The sequence below is a fragment of the Rhipicephalus microplus genome, chromosome 10 (assembly GCF_043290135.1).
Source record: "Rhipicephalus microplus isolate Deutch F79 chromosome 10, USDA_Rmic, whole genome shotgun sequence".
Classification (NCBI taxonomy): Eukaryota; Metazoa; Arthropoda; class Arachnida; order Ixodida; family Ixodidae; genus Rhipicephalus; species Rhipicephalus microplus.
This window is the reverse complement of record NC_134709.1, coordinates 18,786,263-18,810,240: the sequence shown is the minus strand read 5'-3', so window position 1 is coordinate 18,810,240 and position 23,978 is coordinate 18,786,263. Positions and strand designations below refer to the sequence as shown.

Below are 23,978 nucleotides of genomic sequence, written 5' to 3'. Positions count from 1 at the left end.
GTCCCTCGCTGGTGAAAGGGGGGGGGGGTAGAAAAAGGGGTAATGATTTAGAGTACAGGGTACTCAACTATAATGAGAGAGCTTAAAGCCGTCCCGTCAAACAATCGGAGTACTCATTGCTAGCGTACAATGGATGCTTTGGGGTTGAGGGGGGGTTAGAAAAAGGGGGAAACGATTTAGAGCACAAAGTACTCTACTTTGGGAGAGCACAGAGCCGTCCCGTGCGCCACTTGATTGTTTAGAAAAAATTTATTGCCACAAACGTCAATAACACTCAACAGAACATTTCCTTCTTGAACATTGATGCGTTTAGAAGAGTGGTTAACGAATTAGAGTACTTCGTACTCTACTACGGGAGAGCAGAGAGCCGTCCCTTTTAGCACTGGACACCCGGTCCCTCGCTGATGACGGGGGGGGGGGGGGGGATTAGAAAATGGGGTAATGATTTAGAGTACAGGGTACTCAACTATAATGAGAGAGCTTAAAGCCGTCCCGTCAAACAATCGGAGTACTCATTGTTAGCCTCCAATGGATGCTTTGGGGTTGAGGGGGGGGTGCTAGAAAGAGGGGGTAACGATTTAGAGCACAGAGTACTCTACTATGGGAGTAGCACAGAGCCGTCCCGTGCGCCAATTGATTAGCAGCGTTACATTATTTGAGCTGACGGTTTCGTGTTTAAACCATGAGTCAACCTACCGCTCTCTATGCTGATGGTACAGAGCCACTATTATGTCACCGGTGTCAATTCGGAAACTTGAACGTCTTTGTGGATTGCGTTCAATACTCTGACATTGTTGATGACCTAAACGTAATGATAGAATGAGCAACGTCGGTCCTTTTATTAATAATATACGTAGTGCTCGAACTAACCGACAAAGAATACTTGCGGTTTGAGCGAAAACAAGATAGCCCGACTGTCTTTCACAAGAGAAGGGCAGGCGCGTCGGCAAGTGATACCCAGGCAAGCGGTTGCATAAGCAACCCAAGAGTGTGGTTACCCCCCGATGCCGAACTATATACATGTGGCCCCACACGCAAAAAAAACAAGGAAATAAATAAAAGACATGACGTTTAGTCAGTGAAATGGCCGGCCATAGGCTTTCAGCGTACACACTTTATAATTTACGAAGTGTCCTTCACTTTTAAATGCGATGCATTTCCTTGCGATCTATCTATCTATCTATCTATCTATCTATCTATCTATCTATCTATCTATCTATCTATCTATCTATCTATCTATCTATCTATCTATCTATCTATCTATCTGTCTATCTGTCTATCTATCTATCTGTCCGCTTACGTCTGGGTGCTCTCGTGATCACTCCCTTCACTTGGCGTGAACAAAAAAAAAACGGCAGCATATCCACGGAGTGAATGATGGATAGTGGGGCGAAGTATCCGTCCGTCCATTCGTTCTTGATTCCGTCCATCCATGCGTGCGTCTGTGTGGCCGCCCGTGCGTCCATCCGCCCATCCGTGCGTGCGTCCGCACGTTCATCTGTGCGTCCGTTCCGACTTTCGTCCATGCATCCGCTCCTACGTCCGTCCATGCGTCCATCCGTCCGTGCAGCCATCCGTGCGTCCGTCCACGCATCTGTCTGTGTGTCCGTTCGTCCACCGATTCAACACTCCAAGTACCACCATCTCGCATGTTTTCATCATATATTCCTCATATAGAATCACCGCCATCCAGCGGGCATTCCAAGGACTGAACAAGAGGAGGCACACGCACACTTTCTTACGGCTTGCGCTTCGTGCCTACTTCCCACCTTTAACCACCTCGAGTTCATGGCATATACTATAGTTCACTGTATTCATGGCACTGCGGCCCAAAGCTCGCCAAACCTTTCTAAAACCCAGGAGGTTACGCCCAGCGAGTATAACGTAGCAATCCTTTCTTGTCAGATAGTGCTCAATGTACATGCTAATGTCTGCTGAGGGGGAATGAGAGACAGTAGAATACGGCTTTTAGTTAACGCGCACGCTGCGAATTTTTTATTGTTCAACAACGCACAGAAGAAATATCCCACCGGCACCACCTTGGGGGTCAAAATGTAAAACTGGTTACACACTACTATTACGACTACGAGGGACGAACGGGTGCCGCTATACGGAGCTTCGCCCCTAAATTAGTATGGGAGTACGTCGTCAATCACTTCCCGCCAAACGGTGACACATACCCACGGGCGGGTTGTGCAACAGAGGATTGACACTTCATATCTACCCAGGAACGACGAGAACACGCACGAGCAATTTTAACGCGTAAGCGTTATGAAAAACTTCACGGGCGTATTCAATTCGGTCTTTTCTGTGCTATTCGATGAACACGTCTTATTTCACCAGCTGCAATTCCGAACTATTTAGAAGCGGATCTTTCTCAACGATTCTTTTAATGATAAGGTTATTTCGGCACACTCTGTTGTTGAGGTAGTCTGCCACCAAAGTGGAGTGTTGCGATGGTCTTGATTCCATCCATGCTTTGCAGTTCTTTGTGGGTGTCCCTTAGGCGTATGAACAACCTCATCAAATCTAGAGGATCCTTCTAGTTTGGAAAGGCGTCTCTTTATTTCGGTTATGTTCGTGTGGATCGTCCTTTACTTCTCCAAAGACGTCTTTTGAAACTTTTCGCATCATTAACGATAATTAGCATGTGTTCGCCCTTCTAAGGGACAACATTCAGTTAGACGTTTTCCCTACGAAGCAACAGGTGCGCCACAAAAAAAAAAGAAAAACACACACAAGAGATCGCTATACTCTGCGGTTACATGCGAAGCAACCAATGCAAACGAGATACATGCATATGTCTACATCCATCACAAACAAACGCACTTGGTATTTGCAGCCGAAAAAAAAAAAAAACTACCCGAGTTTTGTTGGCAAAGAACACTTCCCTAGAAAGTAACAACACGGGTTTGTCAGCGACAGGCACTTGGCCGCGAATCCCACTCGAAAGATGGCGACACGTCATCTTATCGGCAATGGGAGGGCGCTGCGCTCAGCGATGAGAGCGCTTGCGCTTTGGTGGTGCGCAAGCTGGCATCCGCAATGCCCACGTGGCTGGCGGCAGATAAGGCCCGCGTAGTCGTGATGCACCTGTCCGTAGCAGATACTGTTCGAGATAGCGTACAGATAAGACTTCCAGATGTCTTTGCTTTTTTTGGCCTGAAAGCTGCCTAGCTGATCACTGTGGCAGATATCTAAAAAGTAACAAAACGGGCTTAGTGATCGAGAAGCGTTTGCTCCCAAATGCTATTACTGATGTCAAGTAAAGGTATGGTTTCCTTAAGAACTCGCGCGTGCCTTCCATACACTCGGAATGGCGACCGTCGAAGCCTAAGCTGGATTGTTTTTACGCCCGACTAGCGCAAGCCACTGTCGCATCGGAACCTTCGGTTCCTGGCCCATGGGTTACGCATAATCGTGCAACCAAACGCGGAAGGCGTGCTTTCGTGCGCTTCCACTGACGTCAACGAGCGCAAAGGACTTCGCGGTGAACACCCTATATTCGTGCGTCCAGTAGACCTTGGAAGCTGTGAACGAGCCGGACAAATCGTTGCCAGTACTGGGCGTCCTTCAACTGAAGCTCTCAGGCCTCAATGCAAGCACGGATATAGGTGCAACATTGATTGATTTGTGGGGTTTAACGTCCCAAAACCACCATATGATTATGAGGGACGCCGTAGTGAAGGACTCCGGAAATTTCTACCACCTGGGGTTCTTTAACGTGCTATAGGTGCAGTAGGCAGGACCATCAGGTGCGAAGCGCCCTATAGGGTTTTCAACTTGTTCGCGTCTTGTGCCGTCACGGAGTGTTCTAGTGACGGTTCATCCCAAAGCGGGTATACGTCACAAAAATTAGAAGGCAACCGTTAGCCCAATAACGACTTTAGAGGTGGGCCATTCGCTTGGCTAACAGCGTTCGCTATAGGAAACCGACACCGTGCATATAGACCGCGCGTACGGGGAAGCACATCAGCACTTCATGGTATAAGCTGCATTCTTTTACACCGAAAACTGTTATGAGATCACAACTCGGGTCACGCGCAGTTGCCCGCCACCGCCACCGGTGTCCGTAACCACATCCCACGAAATTAAGAAAAAAAAAGGCAGATCCCACGTACAGTGAGAATCGATGATATGCGAAGCACGAATGACAAGTGTTGATATGTCACTTTAAAATCAGCTCAACGTTATGAGGTGGAGGTAAAAGACGTCGTACATGACTTCCGTGTCATTATTATCATGTTTGGATGAGTCGTTTACCTTCTTCATCTATTCACGTCGCGTGATACCAGATTTAGCATATGTGGACCTAGTGAAATTAACGGCCGCAAGCACGCTATGAGCGTGGTATGTTGTCGTGTTCTTACTTGACACGCGTGTTAGGATTAACATGTTTGCACCATTCATATATTTCGTCATCTATTGACGTCACGTAACAACAAATTTTGAATATGCGGAGCTAGCAAAACGGCCGCGAGCGCATCACGAAGGGCCCAATATACTCCAATGTAGCGTTGACGTGCGCGCACGCCGGGCACAGCGACGCTATACGTTAGCAAAACGCGAGCACTCTATAGTCTGACGCTAGGCGCGACCAGCGTCCGTCGGCGCTGCCCGACGGCAAACGGCGTAAAATGCGACATGCTGCATTTCGCACCAATGCGTTACCCAGACAACACTGCGTCTCTTTTCGTTATGGAGGGACGCCGGACGCGCTGAAACGCTCATGCGTCAAAGCAACGCAGCGCGGCGCGCGCCTGCGAGTATTTGGCAAGACCGGTGCCTGGCGTGGCAGCGCCGGCGTGAAGTGACGAAATGAACGCCGGCGAGCACGCGCACCGCGTCACGTCGAAATGTATTGGCGCCTGGACTGTGGCATGTAGTCATGTACTCACATGACACGGTTCTCATGATTAGCATGTTCGCACCATGTCACATACCTTCGTCATTCATTGGTGTCACGTAATACCGAATTTGGCATATGTGAAGCTAGTGAAACGGCCGCGATAGCATCATGAGTGTGGCATGTAGACACGTTGTTACATGACACGCATGTCGTAATTATCATGTTTCGATGTGTCATTTACCGATGTCGTCCGTTAGCGTCGCGTAATACCGAATTTGGTCGATGTGAAGCTAGCGAAATGTCCACGAGCGCATCATGAGCGTAGCAAGTAGTCATGTTGTTACACGACATGCATCTTGTGATTATCATGTTTGCACCAGTATCATACCTTCGTCATGCATTCACGTACCGTAATACCGCAAATTTTGTATATGTGACGCTAGCGAAACGGCCGCGAGCTCATGAGGAGCGTGGCATGCAGTCATGTTGTTACATGACACGCATGTCATGATTTTCATGTTAGGGTTGGTCGCTTGTGTTCGCCATGCAATCATGTCATACCATACCTGTTTTACAACACGCCATGTGAACGGAACCACCGCAAGAGCTTCAGGACCATGACATTTAAATTGTGACATTCATGACATACATGTCATGGTTTTCATGTTGTGACTAGTCAGATATGTTCTTCATAGAGTCATGTTATGCCATACCAAGTTTGGTATCGATATCACTATCGAAACGTCCAGGAAAGCGAAAAGTCGTATGCGGCTAGATAGATAGATAGATAGATAGATAGATAGATAGATAGATAGATAGATAGATAGATAGATAGATAGATAGATAGATAGACAGACAGACAGACAGACAGACAGACAGACAGACAGACAGACAGACAGACAGACAGACAGACAGACAGACAGATAGATAGATAGATAGATAGATAGATAGATAGATAGATAGATAGATACAGACAGACAGATAGATAGATAGATAGATACAGACAGATAGATAGATAGATAGATAGATAGATAGATAGATAGATAGATAGATGGATAGATAGATGGATAGATAGATGGATAGATAGATAGATAGATAGATAGATAGATAGATAGATAGATAGATAGATAGATAGATAGATAGATAGATAGATAGATAGATAGATAGATAGATAGATAGATAGATAGATAGATAGATACGCTCAAAGTCGCCGAAGTTCGCTAAGAAATGCTTCGCATTTAAAAACCAGCACCAATGAAACAGTGAGCTTGCATACGGGTCCACCAGTATTCTACCACTGAGCCACGCCGGTATTTGGGTCTTGTTGGCAAACTTGCCTTGATGTCGGGAGGGCAATCGCGTTGATACGATTTATAATGCGTTTTAAAACAGCAGAAGAACAACCAGTCGTCGCGCGATGCGAATAGCGTAACGAGTGGGTCATCCAATGCTCCAGAGCATTACAAAAACTTGTTCATCCATTAACTGTGGCGCATATCCACTTCAGCCTTAATTCCTCATCGTCGTCAGCCACTGCATGAACAGTTGGCCCAAAATTCCATGCAACTGCTTAGCGGATACCACGCTTCTCAGAAGGATGACAAAAAATAGCATAGCGAATGCCGGACTATTACCACAAAAAAATCATTATTAATGTTATAGTGGGTATCAAGCAAGCATGCAGTAGTTACCCAATAAGTGTTTAGAAAGAATCTGAAATGCTGCTCTTCTAGCTTTCGCTGTGACTGTGCTGCGCCTTCAACATAGGCCTGGCGTTCTAAATGCGGAGCATTTCTTAGCGAACTTCGGCGACTTAGAGCGTATATGTATATAGGCCCACATGTATATAGTTCCACATGTATATAGGCCCACATGTATATAGTTCGGTATCGGGGGGAACCATACTCTTGGGTTGCTTATGCAACCGCTTGCTTGCGTATCGCTTGCCGACGCGCCTGCCCTTCTCTTGTGAAAGACAGTCGGGCTATCTTGTTTTCGCTCAAACCGCAAGTATTCTTTGTCGGTTAATTCGAGCACTACGTATATTAATAATAAAAGGACCGTCGTTACTCCTTCTATCATTACGTATAGGTCATCAACAATGTCGGAATACTGAACGCAATCCACAAAGACGTTCAAGTTTCCGAATTGACACCGGAGACATAATAGTGGCTCTGTACCATCAGCACTAAGAGCTGTAGGTTCACATCACGCTTTAAACGCCTAACCGTCATCAAAAACAACCGCTCATCATAGCAGTCAAGTCGGTTGCGTGGTACCCTTGCAACTTTCTCTGAAGATCGCGGGACGGCTTTAAGCTTTCCCATAGTAGAGTACTCTGTACTCTAAATCGTTCCCCACTTTTTCTAACCCCCGCCCCCCCCCCCCAACACAATTAGCAGGCTACGCCCAGCTCGGGACGGCTTTTAGCTCTCCCATAGTAGAGTACCCTGTGCTCTAAATCGTTACCCCCTTTTTCAATACCCCCCCCCCCCCCCCCAGTGCTCTCCCATAGTCGAGTACGAAGTACTCGAAATCGTTGAACTTTTCTTCTAAGCATAACGCTGCTAATCAAGTGGCGCACGGGACGGCTCTATGCTCTCCCATAGTAGAGTTCGCAGTACTCTACGTCGTGAACATTTTTAAAATGCGAAGCATTTCTTCGCGAACTTCGGCGACTATGAGCGTATCTATCTATCCGCCTACGACTTTTAGCTCTCGTGGCCGTGTCGATAATGGTATCGATACCAAAGTTGGTATGGCATAACGTGACTGTATGGAGAACATATGTGACTAGTCATAACATGAAAATTATGACATGTATGTCATGAATGTCATTATTTACGTTCCATGATCCTGCAGCTATAGCGGTAGTTTCGTTCACATGGCATGTTGCAAAACTGGTATGGTATGACATGATTGCATGACGAACACAAGCGACCGACCCTAACATGAAAATCATGACATGCGTGTCATGTAACAACATGACTACATGCCACGCTCATGATGCGCTCGCGGCCGTTTCACCAGCGTCACATATACCAAATTTGGTATTACGGGAAGTGAATGGATGACGGAGGCATGATACTGGTTCAAACATGATAATAATGACATGCGTGTCATGTAACAACATGACTACATGCCACGCTCATGATGCGCTCGCGGCCGTTTCACTAACCTCACATATACCAAATTTGGTATACGGTACGTGAATGGATGACGAAGGTATGAGACTGGAGCAAACATGATAATTATGACATGCGTGTCATGTAACAACATGACTACATGCCACGCTCATGATGCGCTGCGGCCGTTTCGCTACCGTCACATATACAAAATTTGGTATTACGGGACGTGAATGGATGACGAAGGCTTGATACTGGTGCAAACATGATAATCATGACATGCGTGTCATGTAACAGCATGACTACATGCTACGCTCATGATGCGCTCGCGGGTGTTTCGCTAGCGTCACATATACCAAGTTTGGTATTATGGTACGCGAATGGATGACGAAGGTATGTGACTGGCGCAAACATGATAATCATGAGATGAGTGTCATGTAACAACATGACTACGTGCCACGCGCATGATGCGCTGGCGGCTCTTTCGCTAGCTTCACATATGCCAAGTTTTGTACTACGTGACGTCAATGAATGGCGAAGGTATGTGATGGTGCAAAGATGAAATTCATGAGATGCGTGTCATGTAAAACATGACTACATGCCACAGTCAAGACGCTAATACATTTCGGCGTGACGTGGTGCGCGTGCTCACCGGCGTTCATTTCGTCACTTCACGCCGGCGTTGCCACGCTAGGTGCCGGTCTTGTCATATACACGCTGGTGCGCGGCGGGCTGCGTTGCTTTGACGCATGCGCATTTAAGCGCGTCCGGCATCCTTCCATCACGAAAAGAGGCAGACGCAGTGCTGTCTGAATAACGCATCGGCGCCAAATACAATATATCGCATTTCGCGCCAGTTGCCATCGGGACGCGCCGATAGACGCTGGACGCACCTGGCGTCAGACTATAGAGTGCTCGCGTTTTGCTAACGTAGCGTCGCTATACCCAGCGTGCGCGCGCGTCAACGCTCCCCTGGAGTATATTAGGCCCTTCATGATGAGCTCGGGGCCGTTTTGCTAACTCCACATATACTAAATTTGGTGTTACGCGACGTCAATGGATGACGAATGTATACGACTGGTGCAAACATGATAATGCTGACAAGCATGTCATTTAAGAAAATGACAACATACCCCGCTCATAGCGTGCTCGCGGCCGTTTCGCTAGCTCCACATGTACTAAATTTGATATCACGTGACATGAATAGTTGATGAAGGTAAACGACCCATCCAAACATGATAATCATAACACGTAAGTCATGTACGGCATCATTTACCTCCACCTCGTAACATTGTGCTGATTTTAGAGTGACGTATCAACCTTCCTCATTCATGCTTCGCATATCATAAATTCCCACTGTACGTGGGATCTGCCAATATTTTGTAAATGTGAATCATTTCTTAGCGAACTTCGGCGACATAATCTATCTATCTATCTATCTATCTATCTATCTATCTATCTATCTATCTATCTATCTATCTATCTATCTATCTATCTATCTATCTATCTATCTATCTATCTATCTATCTATCTATCTATCTATCTATCTATCTATCTGTCTGTCTGTCTGTCTGTCTGTCTGTCTGTCTGTCTGTCTGTCTATGTATCTATCTATCTATCTATCTATCTATCTATCTATCTATCTATCTATCTATCTATCTATCTATCTATCTATCTATCTATCTATCTATCTATCTATCTATCTATCTATCTATCCATCTATCTATCTATCTATCTATCTATCTATCTATCTATCTATCTATCTATCTATCTATCTATCTATCTATCTAGCCACCTACGACATTTAGCTCTCATGGCCGTTCCGATAATAGTATCAATATCAAACTTGGTATGGCATAACATGACTATATGAAGAACATATCTGGCTATTCATAACATGAAATTCATGAGATGTATGTCATCAATTTACATTTCATGGTCTTGTAGCTCTTGCAGTGGTTCCGTTCACATGGCATGTTGCAAAACTGGTATGGTATGACTTGATTGCATCGTGAACACAAGCGACAGACCCTAACATGAAAATCATGACATACGTGTCGTGTAACAACATGACTACATGCCACGCTCATGATGCGCTCGCGGGCGTTTCGCTTGCTTCAGATATACCAAGATTGGTATTACGTGACGCCAATGGATGACGAAGGTATGTGACTGGTGCAAACATGCTAATCATGAGAATCGTGTCATGTGAGAACATGACTACATGCCACAGTCAAGGCGCCAATACATTTCGACGTGACGCGGTGCACGTGCTCGCCGGCGTTCATTTCGTCGCGTCACGCAGGCGTTGCCACGCCAGGCACCGGTCCTACCAAATACTCGCAGGCGCGCGCCGCGCTGCGTTGCTTTGACGCATGCGCGTTTCAGCGCGTCCGGTGTCCCTCCGTCCCGAAAAGAGGGAGGCGCAGTGTTATCTGGGTAACGCATCAGCATAGAATGATTTTACTCGATGGCATTGGCGCGAAATGTAGCATTTCTCGCCGGTTGCCGTTGGGCTGCGCCGACGAACGCTGGTCGCGCCTGGCGTCAGACTATAGAGTTCTCGCGTTTTGATAACGTAGCGTCACTGTACAGTGCGTTTGCGTGCGTCAACGCTACATTGGAGTATATTGGGCCCTTCATGATGCGCTCGCGGCCGTTTTGCTAGCTCCACATATACCAAATTTGTTCTTACGTGACGTCAATAGATGACGTAATATATGACTGGTGCAAACATGTTGATCCTAACACGTGTGTCATATATGATTATGACAAGATACCACGCTACCATGCTACCAAAATACCATATATATATATATATATATATATATATATATATATATATATATATATATATATATATATATATATATATATATATATATATATATATATATATATATATATATATTTCACAACCCAAGACCAAGGACGCCAAAAGCACCACCATGACGCATCAAGTAACACTACTTCCTACGATCCAGGTTCATTCACTCGTCTGGCTGCATGTCCCTTCTGCTACACCTGGCCTTTCTACCAAGTTGGTCCCCAAGTATCACGGCCCACATCGTGTGCTACAAAAAACGTCACCAGTGAATTACCTCATTGAGCCACTGGAGCCATCTTCTGACCAACGTCGTCGGGGCCAGGAAATTGTCCACGTCTCGAGACTTAAGCCCTGCTACGACCGTCCCGTGTTTACTTGTCCATAGGTCGCCAGGATGGCTCCTTATTTCGTGGGGAGTAATTGTAATGAATTAATGAATCTGAATAACGGACGCTCTGCTGGCAATGAAGAAGACGACGATGATCGGTGGCTGCAGTAGTAGCTCGCGCACGCCGCTCGACGTTAGCCAGACCTGCCTGATAAAGCATAGTTCGCCAAGCTGCGTCTGAACCTTTTTCGACGTACAACACCTCTATTTTAATATATATATATATATATATATATATAAGGAAAAATAGAGTACGACGCACGTTGGTTTTGCACGGTATATTCTGACATTTCGGCTGGTACACCAGCCGAAACGTCAGTCACAATATACCGTGCAAAACCAACGTGCGTCGTACTCTATTTTTCCTTATATATATATATATATATATATATATATATATATATATATATATATATATATATATATATATATATATATATATATATATATATATATATAGAGAGAGAGAGAGAGAGAGAGAGAGAGAGAGAGGGAGAGAGAGAGATACCGGCAGCTGACGTTATTACGTTGCAGTGTATTCGCAAATGGTAAAACTCGTATTATAAGCTTTTAAGTTGTAATTTGATTGATTTGTGGGATTTAACGTCCCAAAACCACCATATGATTATGAGAGACGCCGTAGTGGAGGGCTCCGGAAATTTCTCGACCACCTGGGGTTCTTTAACGTGCACCCAAATCTGAGCACACGGGCCTACGACATTTCCGCCTCCATCGGAAATGCAGCCGCCGCAGCCGGAATTCGATCCCGCGACCTGCGGGTCAGCAGCCGAGTACCTTATAGCCACTAGACCACCGCCGCGGGGCTTCAAGCTGTGATGACGACGGTGAAATAGCCACACCAGATGGCTCTGGCTTTCAAGTCGTCTCGCGCGAATGCATTACGAATCTTGCGAGTTTTTATGCAAGGTACGTGCTGCCGACCGTATACCAAAAATGTGCCTAGAAGTTTTGCTTTCCCGCGGTAACACTCTTATTGCGAAGAGGCCAGCTTTGACGCACGTTTTTCGACGAGGCAAGCGCGGAAGCACTCGCAGAAAAGTTTACGAGGTGCGTGACGGGTGTGCGAAATGCAGTGGCAGCAGATAAGAAGAACTGTTTATGAGTTCCGGTTGGCGTTGCATAAGCTGTATTCTCCAAAACGTGACCTAAAAGGCGTAGGCGCTTACCTGCGGCATCTCGTGTGGCAAACATGGCGGTGGGAATCGTGTAGAATGCGTCGAAAAGCTTAGCCGCGATTGTATACAGGGACGGACGCGGATAGCTGTTACGTTGTTTGTTTTGTTTTTGTTTTTGCGGCGGCTTATGTAAGGTTTTTGTCTTCTATGGGGGCTTCTCACAATATGTTGCTCTGGTGTCTTTTACGTGCACATTTAGTGGCACGATTCCCATTTGGCATTTCGAGCCCCCCGCGTATGTTCAATGTTCACATCCCCTATTTATTTAGTTTTTATCTTCAAAGTTGTGGTATTGCGGCGTGGTGAGCCGCTATCACGGAAGAGAGGAACTCGTACACATGACTGCCGCCATGGGCTACCGACGACTGCCGGTGTTTATTGTACGGTGGACTTATATACACGACAAACAGGTACATAGATCACAGCGCCATCTCTGGTGGCGTCGCAGAACCAATACGAATACACAACAATAGTTGTGTACTCTGGTTTCTCACCCGTTTCGGCGGTGTAATGGTCATGATGCCCGACTGCTAGCCGGAAGGTGGCCATGTCGAATTTCGGTGGCATTTCGACGGAGGCGAAGTTGTAGAGGTCCGTGTACTTCGATTTATAGCTACACGGTAAAGAGAAGACCATGCGGTTTAAATTTTTGAAACACTCGCCTGCAACGTCCCTCTAAAAAAAAACAAACAATTACGATTATTAGTTATGCTTTCTCTGATAGATTTCAACATGCAGTTTCGTTACATTTGTTTGTTTGCTTGCGCGCTAGCTTGCTTGTTTATTTGGAATGAGGGCTGGCGGCCACTTATTCCGCAAAATAATGGTTTGCTTATCATCACGCTTTCCTGTAAACGCTGGTAAAACTGGTAGGTGTTCTGTGCTCGCATATGCTGCTCATCCGGCAGTGCCGGATGCTTTAATGACATGACGGGCTATACAGTTATGCTTGTCTGTAGATGATCGATATATTTAACGGTAGATGTACTTATGAGCGTTTCAAGTGATGCGCTAACACTTCAGGTCTTTGGGAGATTATAATACGATGCTGGACTGAGTTTGAGTAAGTGAGTGAGTGAGTGAACGTGCTGAACTCGGCTGGTTGGTACATCACTTGATTGCAATCAAGATGCGGAATCAAGCGCCGCTTCCCAGTGACACACACACACACACAGAAATAGAGAAAACGACTCATTGCGAAAAAAAACGCCTGTAGCGCCCTCCGACCGTCGCCGACCGATCAAGCGAACGCCTCAAGCGCCTGCCGCAATCCTACAGGCAAAAAAGTAGCAGGATTAGAGCTTAGGAGAATCGGCAGACAGAATTCACGGAGTCGGCGATAGAAAGGGGCGCTCTAGGCCGAGTCCGTGGAGCACCGGGAGAGGAGGCCACGACGCGGCCATATAAATACGCGGCCTAAATTTAGTCGAGCGGGCCTTGCGAGCCCCTCGCAGCACGCGCAGGCACAGAACCCCGAGCGCAAACACCGGGACCCGCAGGCAGGCGGGGCGGCCGCAACATGTGGGCCGTAACACAGGACGTGTCCTCGGCGGCTATCGCCAACCTCAAGGAATCCAGCCACGGAGGCTCGTTCCACGGCCGCCACACTGTGGTGGGTATGCACCTGAAATACTTTGTCGACGCTTCCATACCTGCGAACGTTGCGAGAATAGGCTACTTGAGGCGTGTCGTTAATTTGCTAAGTGCTTGCCGAAGACAACAGCGAGAGCGAGTGGCGATTCTATCGTAATTCGCAAGACCCCTGCATGCGCTCTGCGCATAACTGTTAGTAGGAACGGGAATACATGTTGTTTTACTTCAAGCCCGCAGTTCTGCGTAAAGCATGTTCTTTGACCCTTTACAAGTCTTCTTACTTTTCTTGCACACTGCATCTTTTATCGAAATTCCCTTATTCTCCAAGCAAACAGAATGTCCTGTCCGATATATCGAATAATTCTGCATGACTGCGTAAAAACCCAAAGTGAGTTAACTGACAAAGAGAGAGAGAGAGAGAAAGAGAGGGTGGGGGTTGGCAAGTGAAACAGTGACACGGTGCCCTGACTTTCCGATCTGTTAAAGACATCGAAGTATTTTCCGTGTATTGTTTCGTGCACTTCACGCGTGGGCTCACTTCTCTGTCAGTATTTCTGAACAGAAAAGGGCGAATGTGCCATATTCAGACTGAAAATTTCTGTACGTGGTCGAAATCGGCATTTTTTCAGTATTAGGTAAAAGCTCGTTCTTATAGCCTTCATGTAACCCAGTGAGAGTTATACTTGTTCTTCTTATAGCTGCCTAGGAAGTCTCGTCTATTCAAAATAAGAATCGCATACTCCTGTTTTTTCTGCTTGTTAATACAATTTCAACGAGCAAATATGCAGCTGTCGATGCGATATGTTCTGGATTTACATTTGTGTAGGGCGATCGTTATTTCTTATATTTCACAAGATGTGTTTGGATTATTTACGGAAATAGCCATAAAATTATTAAATTTTGCTTTTCAACAAAAAAGCAAAAAAATGGTTAAAAGGGGGAGGGGTGGGGGCGGATGTTCGCAGCCTGCTATTGCACCGGCGACCGCTCACCTTGGGACACCAAAGCGCTAATGCGGGTTAGTACAGACTCACTGTTCACAAACACATTGGGACAAGTTTTATTTACTTCAAACAAGAGACCATTACATCACTACTGGCCAATAACATTGCGCATACAAAAGTTGATCTAATTACAATTCAACACATACACAAACACATACCGTTGATCCCTTCCGGTTTCGTACGTTGATGTGCCTGAATAGCATTGGTGCCGCAAGAAGAGCGTTCGAAAATAGCCCGCTGATTTTCTATGCTTTCCATCTCTCATTTGGGAAAATATATTCATATAAATGTTCTTTTGAGCTACATAAAAACTGCAAAAGATTGCCTTGAACATTACGCACGTTTTTTGTATCTGAAAAACTAAGAGACTTTCCTTACCCTTGAAAAAACGTAAAAACGTCCTTTCAGTTTCGACGTTACGAGCTGGTAAATGAGGTGACCGGAAGATTTTTTGGGGGGCACGACGCTTGCAATCTTGAAACCGTCTATAGGTTGCTGGACCTGGCAATCATTTTTGCGGCGGAAATTGTAAGCACACATACACACTGCAAGGTACGACGAACACGGAATGAGGGCTATAGTGCTCGTCCTGAGAAGGCACGAACAAAGGACCAGCACTCTTCCTGGTAATATTGTGTGCGTGTGTGTTTGTAGTAAGCGCTGCGAGAACGATAGCCCGTTCCTGATGACGTCACGACCTCCACACCCAGCGGGACTTGGTACAGAGAGCCAGGGCGGCGGTTTCAACCAAAGGGGACCCGGAATGAAGACTCCATCTAGTCTGTAGGGACCTTTAAAGAGGTTCCACTCATCTCTCTTTTTTTAATTAAATGCTTCTCGTCACCACAGCTGAGAACACGTAAAATGCATGTGTTCTCGCACAATTAATATTGCTCTTACCTGTTGAATGCTATCCACTGACATTGCTTTTAGGATCTAAAAAATAAAACGTGGGGTTCAAGGCTGAATCACAGCGGAGCTGATGGTCTCCCAGCTAATCATGGCTAGGTTTTATCTCAATCAGGCTTAATTAACATAATTAGGACGCACAAAACTCGAGTATCTCGGGTGGCCCTGGCTCGATCACATACAACATAGTCTTAATTAGACTGAAAATCTTATTGAGGCTAATTACCTAATTAGACTCTACTCGGTCAGTAGAACTTGGTATTTTCTTGAGCTTAACTTTACTATAGAGTCGTTAAGAAATAGACTTGAATTACACAGATTGATTTCGCTTCATAGTGTTGACTTAATTGAATATATTTATCTTGAGCTGAATTGGGCGGTAATATTCTCAGCCGCGCTTAATTGCATTTGGCTATACTTGCATTTGCTCAGTTTAATTAGGATTAACGGGCATAATTAGACCACATTATACTCAAGTGTCTCGGGTGAGCTGCGTGCGTACGAACCCTCGTAACTTAATCGGTGTCAATTAGCACTCATGACACTTCATTAAACTTAACAGGTACAACTAGGTCTGCAGTGATTAGTATACTTCTCAGCGTGACTTGAGTAGCCCTATTGGGAAGTCTATATATTAGGATGGCTCGCTTTCTTGGAGTCACACCTGCTCCTGGAGGCGAGTTTTCCGGCGAGGCATAACTGAATGTTGAGCAGCGTCACTGTGAAATATCGCAGACGATCGACAAGCTTCCCGACAAGGTGCTGCTGCTGATCTTCTCGTACCTGCCCCAGCGCGAGGTGGGCCGCCTCGCCCGCGTGTGCCGCAAGTGGCGCACTGTGTCTGCGGACTCGCGCCTCTGGACGCACGTGTCGCTGCGGCCCGAGGTGTCCGGCCTGCACGTGTCCAGCATCGAGAAGCTGCTGGCGCTGATCGCGGTGCGCTTCGGCGCCTCGCTGCGCTACATCGAGCTGCCCATCGAGCTCATCACGCACACCGTGCTCCACGAGCTGGGCAACAAGTGCCCCAACCTGACGCACATGCTGCTCGACTTCTCGACGGCCATGCAGCTGCACGACTTCAACGACCTGCACACGTTCCCCACCAAGCTGCGGGTGATGTGCATCTGCCTCTCGGAGGTCATCTTCATGGAGGGTTTCATGCGCAAGATCTACAACTTCATCAACGGACTCGAGGTGCTCCACCTCATCGGTGAGTGACGTGCGCACTTGGAAAGTTTATCTCAGGCGCATGGACGTCGGCAGGGACGTGCCAGACGGGCACTTGCTCCCCCATCCCCACCCCCTCTAAACCATACATGCACTCGCATCTCACTCAAGCCACACCAAAGCCACCGTCCACTCCGCCTCCAAGATAACGTCCTGCCGTCTCCCACGTCCAGAAGCGACACAGTTGGGTCATGTTGGCTGGTCATCGTTTTAGGCAGAGTACGTGCCGAAAACAGAGGATACGTAGCCAACGGAATGAGCACCCATACAAAATATGCTGCAGATTTAGCACACTACTTAGATGACTCTGATTTGTGTCATAGGTACGATGCAACGCTTTGGAAGCTGGCGAGACTTGCAGTAGATGCGTTCGCATTAAGGAATAGTTTGAAGTAATGTGTCTTTTTTTTTTACATTCTTGGGCTAAGTGATAAATGAAGGTGCTTCACACTTTACGTGCGTTACATAAACTCTAGTAATTTACATGGTTGTCAATAGGTTGTTACGTCTTTATGTTTTTGTTATCGTGGCCTTCACAATCAACTCCGAAGAACGCAGCCGGAACTGATGGCGGAGGTCAATCAGGAGACGCGCGGATTAACGCATTTTGCTGCCCGAACTTGCATAGCTTCCACAGCGTAGCACCTGATGTATGAAAATGTATGAAAAGGAACGAAAAGACTCAAATTTCTCCTGTAGGCGTGCCTATGATCACGACGAGCTCGTTCAGAGCATATCCTCATTTCAGCATTTTTCTTTCTTTTTTCTGTCTTTGGTCATGTTAACGTTAACAGAAATATGTTTCTTTTTGCTACATCCTGTAAACCCTTATCCGTATCGATAGTAATCTAATAACGGCTGGCCGGGTTTCTTGATGTTGTTGGCGCAATCTTGCGATTGATCGTTCGCTTGCCCGGTCTATTCTCTGCCTTTCTCTCTCTCTCTCTCTTTGCTTTAGGTACATACGAGAAAGTCGAAGAGGAAGAGGAAGAAATTTACGAAGTCATCAACATTCACAAGATTAAGAGCGCCGTGCCGAATCTCCGCTGCGTCAACATGTACGGCATCGCGTTCGTCGACGACAGCCACGTCGAAGCCTTCAGCAGCAACTGCATTCAGCTGGAGTGCCTTTCACTGAACTTCTGTGCCAAGGTGACGGGTTCCACGTTGAAGCTACTCTTTCAGAGGTGTAAAAAGCTCAAGACCCTGCTGATGCAGCAGACGGGTAAGGACATCACTTTGTTTCGAGGTGTTTTCGTTCAAAGCGACAGGTACGTGTGCAGTATTTTGAGGCAGGCTGATGCTGCGCCATTTCTCGTTGGCTGTCTGCCGTAACTCATTAAGAAAAAAAGTGAACAAGACGAGTTATCGAAACTCAGTCACCGATCTTTTCTATTCGTTTTTTTTCCTGCTTGAGATCCACTGAAGTATTCTGGAAAAATTTCAGCAGCGTGCCAACAAAAAATAAGTTGGTTGTCAAGACATGTTGGATGTTTTATAACAGTGCCTATGACTCTTACGGTACAGAGCATTAATACAGTTAAATGTCCTGGGAATATTCGCGCTTGCGACACATTTTAAAATCTTTTATTTGTCGCAAAAAATATACACGCATTGGGGTTAGTATATACAGAAGGAGGTCCTACAGCACAAGGCTGAAAGGGGACCTCCTGTTAGAAAATGACATGTTCATAAGTACAACAAAATGGCAACAAAAAAGCGATTAAGTAATTACTGATAGTAATAAACACAACGCAAACATGCAATAAAAAATGTCAGTAAAATGGTTCCAAAACAATGTTCAGTAATTGTGCATAACTATGAAAACAACGAAACATACAATAAAAATGGCGGTAGAATCGGAAACGAAATGACACAATACTCGAATTTCATCAGAATGTGTCAGTGGGTCTCTAGTACAGTCGAACACGCTTAGAAGAGTATTTGTGTGCCCCGATATTTTTATTGTGATAACCAATAAATGTTAAGAACGCGTAGTACGAAAAAAATAGCATAACAGGAGGATGACAGACTGTCGGAAGAATATAATACTGGGTAAGGTACACTAACACACACCGTTAATAAGAGTGACACAGAAGAATGCAGTCAACTGCTGATTTTTCAGACATCCGTGAAAATGTGGAAATCGGAGACATTTCGGGCATCCTATAAATATGCCGCTTTCGCGGCATTGCCGTGAGCTCCATAGAGCCAGAACATCTGAAATTCCAGACGATGACACTGTTTGATTTTTTTTTATTTTTTTCTAACTTTTTCGTTCAGATAGCAGGTCTTAAACTGCATTATTTCAAGCCAGCGCCGATATTGTGTTGATCATCAGGCGGGCTCGAACCAGCGCTTTCGCGAGTCAATCCGTTTAAAACCATAGCGGATTCAAATGTCAGCTTTACTGCACGACCACAGTGTCACGCGGTGAAGCATATTGAGCATCCCACGGGAGAACAGCATTGGTAGAGTGTATACTACGAATTTGTCGTTTTCTTTCTTCTTAATTTTCGCGAATTTCGCGTTCCGTTACCTTTCAGCATAGACAGCCAACAATAAGACTTCATAATTGCGGCCTATAACGCGGCATGAGGTGGGGGCAGTGTGGTGAGCGGATTGTTTCACAACATAATTAAAGCATACAGAAGAAGACGGCGAAGCAGCTTCTCATTACTGTTAGCAAGGTATCGTTAAAACCACTGTATAAGTGATTTCGACTTCGTGTATAACAAGTCGATTTTGACAACTGGTTTCGTTTATCATTTATTCCTTTGTTTCTTTTTTCTTTCGAGGTCGCGACTGCCGAGGAGATACGGCATGACGTGTTAAGACGCGCTAAATACGAATTGCAACGCGCTGGCTGTGGTTGAAGTCACCCCGGGCCCGAAGAATCACGCCGACAAACGTTAAATCGGTTCAGAGAGTACCGCTAATCGATAAAGCTCAATTCGCTGTGTGTGTGTGTGTGTGTGTGTGTGAGAGAGAGAGAGAGAGAGAGAGAGAGAGAGAGAGAGAGAGAGAGAGAGTAGCTGCCACTTTGCAGTGTTGGTGCCATCTTCGGTACAGACAGCGTGTTCCAACTCATATTGAGCGCGAATGTTCCTATCCAGAAAATCCGGAGTGTGTCAAATAACCGTGTGCTGCTGCGTACTTCAACCCAGGACTCAAGGCCGAGCATGTGATGGCAGCCGACTGGGAAAACACGAACATCCAAGAACTGGACATCACGGCCACCGAGCTACCGACAGAGTGCCTAAGTGACCTGCTGTCTCGGCTACCAAACTTACGTTACCTGTGCGCTGGCCAACAGGATGGCTTCACCGATCAGGTTCGCACTTGGCTTAGAATGCGCGAGGTAGCAGCGGTTAAGATGGTCGGCCGAATTTATTCGCAGGTCTTGAAGGACTGGATGGAGAAGGGGAACATCAAAAACCTGATTGCCCTGGATCTCGACCGAAACGAAAACCTGTCCGAGGAGGCGCTCTTGAAGCTCCTCAAGGTGCAGGGCCACATGCTTCAGGGGCTCGTTCTGTCGGGCATTCCGCACCTGTGCGAGCAGTTCTGGCAAAGCACCTTGCAGATCATCAAAAAAATCAGGTACGCCAAGGATCAGACCGGTTTAGCTTGCCCCGTCCACTGGCGTGGCCAGGGGGTGGCACACCTATCCCACGCCCCTCACCCTCTTGATATCTTTTTTTTTTCGCCATGGCATACTGAGCGAAAAATGACCGTTTAAAGGGAATGCCCTGACCCCTCACCCCCGGAAATCAAAGGGGTAAAAAAAATTCTGCCCACGACCCTGGTCTGGTCCTAATTACAATAGAATCTCGGATAATTCAAAATCTGATAATTCTACTTTCTGTTAATTCTGGTCCTAATTACAATAGAATCTCGGATAATTCAAAATCTGACAATTCAGTTTTCTGTTAATTCACACAAATATAAAATTTTGGGTGGGTCCGCTACGTTTACTACGAATAAACCGCTCAATTCAAATCTCCCCGCTCCACAAATTCGGTTAATTCCAACTTTTTTGCCAGCACGATGCCTGGAATATATGCTGCCTTTTTTTGTTCAAGAGTGTGGTACGGCGCCTGTTCGTACATGGCTAGGAAAAGCTACGAACCTAGCCCTTATGGACGTGTACACAAGAGGAGAAAGTTTCTCCAGATGTGCACACTGATACTATCAATGGTGCGCATGCGATATACACGGTGTGCTCTCATCTCTACTGTTTCGTGTACGTCACATGTGTGTCGTTGTCTTCCTTTTGAGTGATTGTTGCTTCATTAAAATGTTGCTAGTCCCGACGCGCGCGTTCGTTAGACGCTCTTTCATCTCGTCCACGCGTCCTTCAAGGCCGAGCTGGCAGATTTTTCCCGCCTTTCTGTTGTCTTCTAGCAGAACAATCAGAGTATTTGTGTCAATAAGAGTCACAAATAAAGCCAATTGTCTGCTACAAAAAAGCCAGGCTAGCTAAATCTCAAGCACTACCAAGCGCATGCTGCTAGAAGAAAAAAAAAAAAAACTAGGCGGCCTGGCCATGAATTATTGCATGCAGAACGCTTTCTAAAATTGGCTTCGGCGCAGTGCACTGTTGTCATGCAAAGAAGCCATCCTAAGAAGCTACAAGCTGTCGTGTTACGCAACTCATTTAGTTCCTTAGTTACACTTACGTGGACGTGTTGTATGATAACGAGCGACACTGTGATATTATGTAAAAAAAAAAAACTTCGCTGGCATTCATAACGTTGCTAGGGCACAGGGAAATAATAAACGTAGCAACACGTTGGTATTTTGGATTAAGTCACATTTATGAGAACTTATGGTAATTCGAAAGAAATTCCGAGGTCCCCGCATGCTTAAATTATCGACAGTCTGCTGTTTGGGCTAGCTATAGTACATTGGCTTGCCGGAGAGGCGCGCAAAGGGCCGGAGCCAGGAATTTTAAGCGGGGTGTTAATGTCTAGAGCGGCCAACTCTGGCTATTGGTGATCGACGTGCAGTAGGATAAATCCTTTAGTATCACCCTAAAAGTTAAAGCATGAAAAAATTTCGGGGGTTGTCAGGACCCCCTCAAATCTCCCGTAGTTAAGGCCATACGCACGAAGAACACTCAAGTAAGTGTGCATTGAGGCGCAATGTTGAACCACATGAGATATAAACGCATTGACAGTCTCTGTTTGCCAATTTGAAAGATAAATAGGCACATAATCCCAACATGCCATCTTTTATTTTTTAATTTCTTGTCTGTAAGAATATCAGAGCAAGACAGGAATGCTCCCAATGCATTTCAGTCATGAAAAACTTCCCATGAAACTGCGCATGGCATTGCTACAACTGTTCACGTCTTTACTGCTGCGATATTCTACAAGGAGTGCACGCATAATGTAAGATCAAGCACAAGAAGTTTCACAAAACGCATTTGCTTAATGGCTATCGGAAACCATCGTTGGGTAGTGCAGCTACCCAACGGCGTTGCACGCGCCTATCATATCAAGCCGCGCAAGTTGGAGGCTTAATCACGCATACTTGGCACGCGCAAAGCTGAAAAATAACCTTGGCAGCAAGCTGAAGGCCTGACCAGACCTACGCTTTGCAGTGCTTCAGCGCGTGGTTTCCTGACCCAGCGCCGTGCCCTCTCCTTATGGAGAGAGAGCGCGGCTAGGCGCCTTCTCTCTCCATTGGGGAGAGGGCATGGCGCCGCGTCAAGAAGCCACGCGTTGACGCGCTGCAGCGCGCACGTCTGGTCAGGCCTTTAAGATCAGCATTTTTCGAAAACTGTGAATAGTAATCTAGAGCCGCCATTATTCTCAACCAGGATTCTCGTTGTTGGCATGGCGACTGGCTGCTGCAAAAAGATTCACCAGAAGATTCACATCGACTCCATGCTCGATGCCATCGCAAACAACTGTTCCCAAATCGAGAGGCTCGAGATCGGCTGGGACAGTGAGACGCTTCGATTTAGCGACCGCAGCAGTAAGGCCATCGACACGGTGCGAGTGAAGTGTCTCCGTTTGCGCTGCCTCGTTCTCTGCGACGGGAAGTACTTCGAGCTGGTCAAGTCGAACTTTGACCGAGCCGACAGACACACGCTGGTTCGCTCTACGACTAACTGCAGAGTCACGCTCGTCTACCTCCTGTCCTGCTTTAAGGATCTTATATTTAACTGATGAATAATGAAGTTTGCCTTACACGTTGCAAGCAAGCATCTTGAAACACTAAAATAAAACAATAAATGAGTTCACCCTGATAAATCTTGCTCTAAATACTCTAGTCCCATTCATTTCACAGCGAGTTTGTTGATGGGTGACAAAATAGATGTTAAACGCTTCACTTTTAAAATTTCTCGCCAAGGTTTCCGACGATGATGTAACAGATTAAAAAAAATTGTTCGGTTCTTTTGCATTTTGATTACACCGACTTAACGAAATTTCCTGAAACATGGTACATTAAGTCTCTGGCTACCTGCCGTTGCGTGTAATTGAGGCACGAATAAAAAATTTTTGTAGATATTTGAACATGTTTGTTTGAAAGTGTCTGTGAGCTTCATCATTCAATATTTCGTTTTTGTTGTTGTTTTTTGCAAGGAATTCCAATGGCAAAACCATATTTTTGTTATTTCAGCAGCAACATCTGGAAGAAAATTAATTGATCTGACTTTTCGGAAAACCGGCAATTTTTGGCGAAGGATTTTTTCCCAACTAGTTTTGCACAGTTTGACGACCAAATACAGTCCCACTATGTAGAAAGGTTAGCCTATGACTTTGAGTGACCAGACATGTTACGTGAAATTCATCATGGGCCCTGATGCCACACATGTAATTTAGGCAACCTTATCCACGGACAATAGG

At 45.9% G+C, this 23,978-nt stretch overlaps 1 protein-coding gene across 1 annotated transcript; it reads left to right on the top strand.

The window, feature by feature from the left end:
- Nucleotides 1–13,810: 13,810 nt before the first annotated feature.
- On the top strand, nucleotides 13,811–23,645 carry FipoQ (F-box/LRR-repeat protein FipoQ). Its single transcript, XM_037431987.2, has 6 exons — nucleotides 13,811–13,997; nucleotides 16,627–17,101; nucleotides 18,077–18,343; nucleotides 20,286–20,452; nucleotides 20,519–20,721; nucleotides 22,946–23,645. Exons 1-6 carry the CDS (start codon nucleotides 13,905–13,907, stop codon nucleotides 23,295–23,297), a joined length of 1,557 nt encoding a protein of 518 aa, XP_037287884.1. The 5' UTR covers nucleotides 13,811–13,904; the 3' UTR covers nucleotides 23,298–23,645.
- The last annotated feature ends 333 nt before the right edge of the window (nucleotides 23,646–23,978 follow it).

Bases quoted from the DNA above. Each gene is read 5' to 3' on its own strand.
- FipoQ (XM_037431987.2), top strand. From the start codon at position 13,905: ATGTGGGCCGTAACACAGGACGTGTCCTCGGCGGCTATCGCCAACCTC. The intron at 13,998-16,626 runs GTGGGTATGCAC...GAAATATCGCAG, and splicing joins TCCACGGCCGCCACACTGTG to ACGATCGACAAGCTTCCCGA. The intron at 20,453-20,518 runs GTTCGCACTTGG...ATTTATTCGCAG, and splicing joins AGGATGGCTTCACCGATCAG to GTCTTGAAGGACTGGATGGA.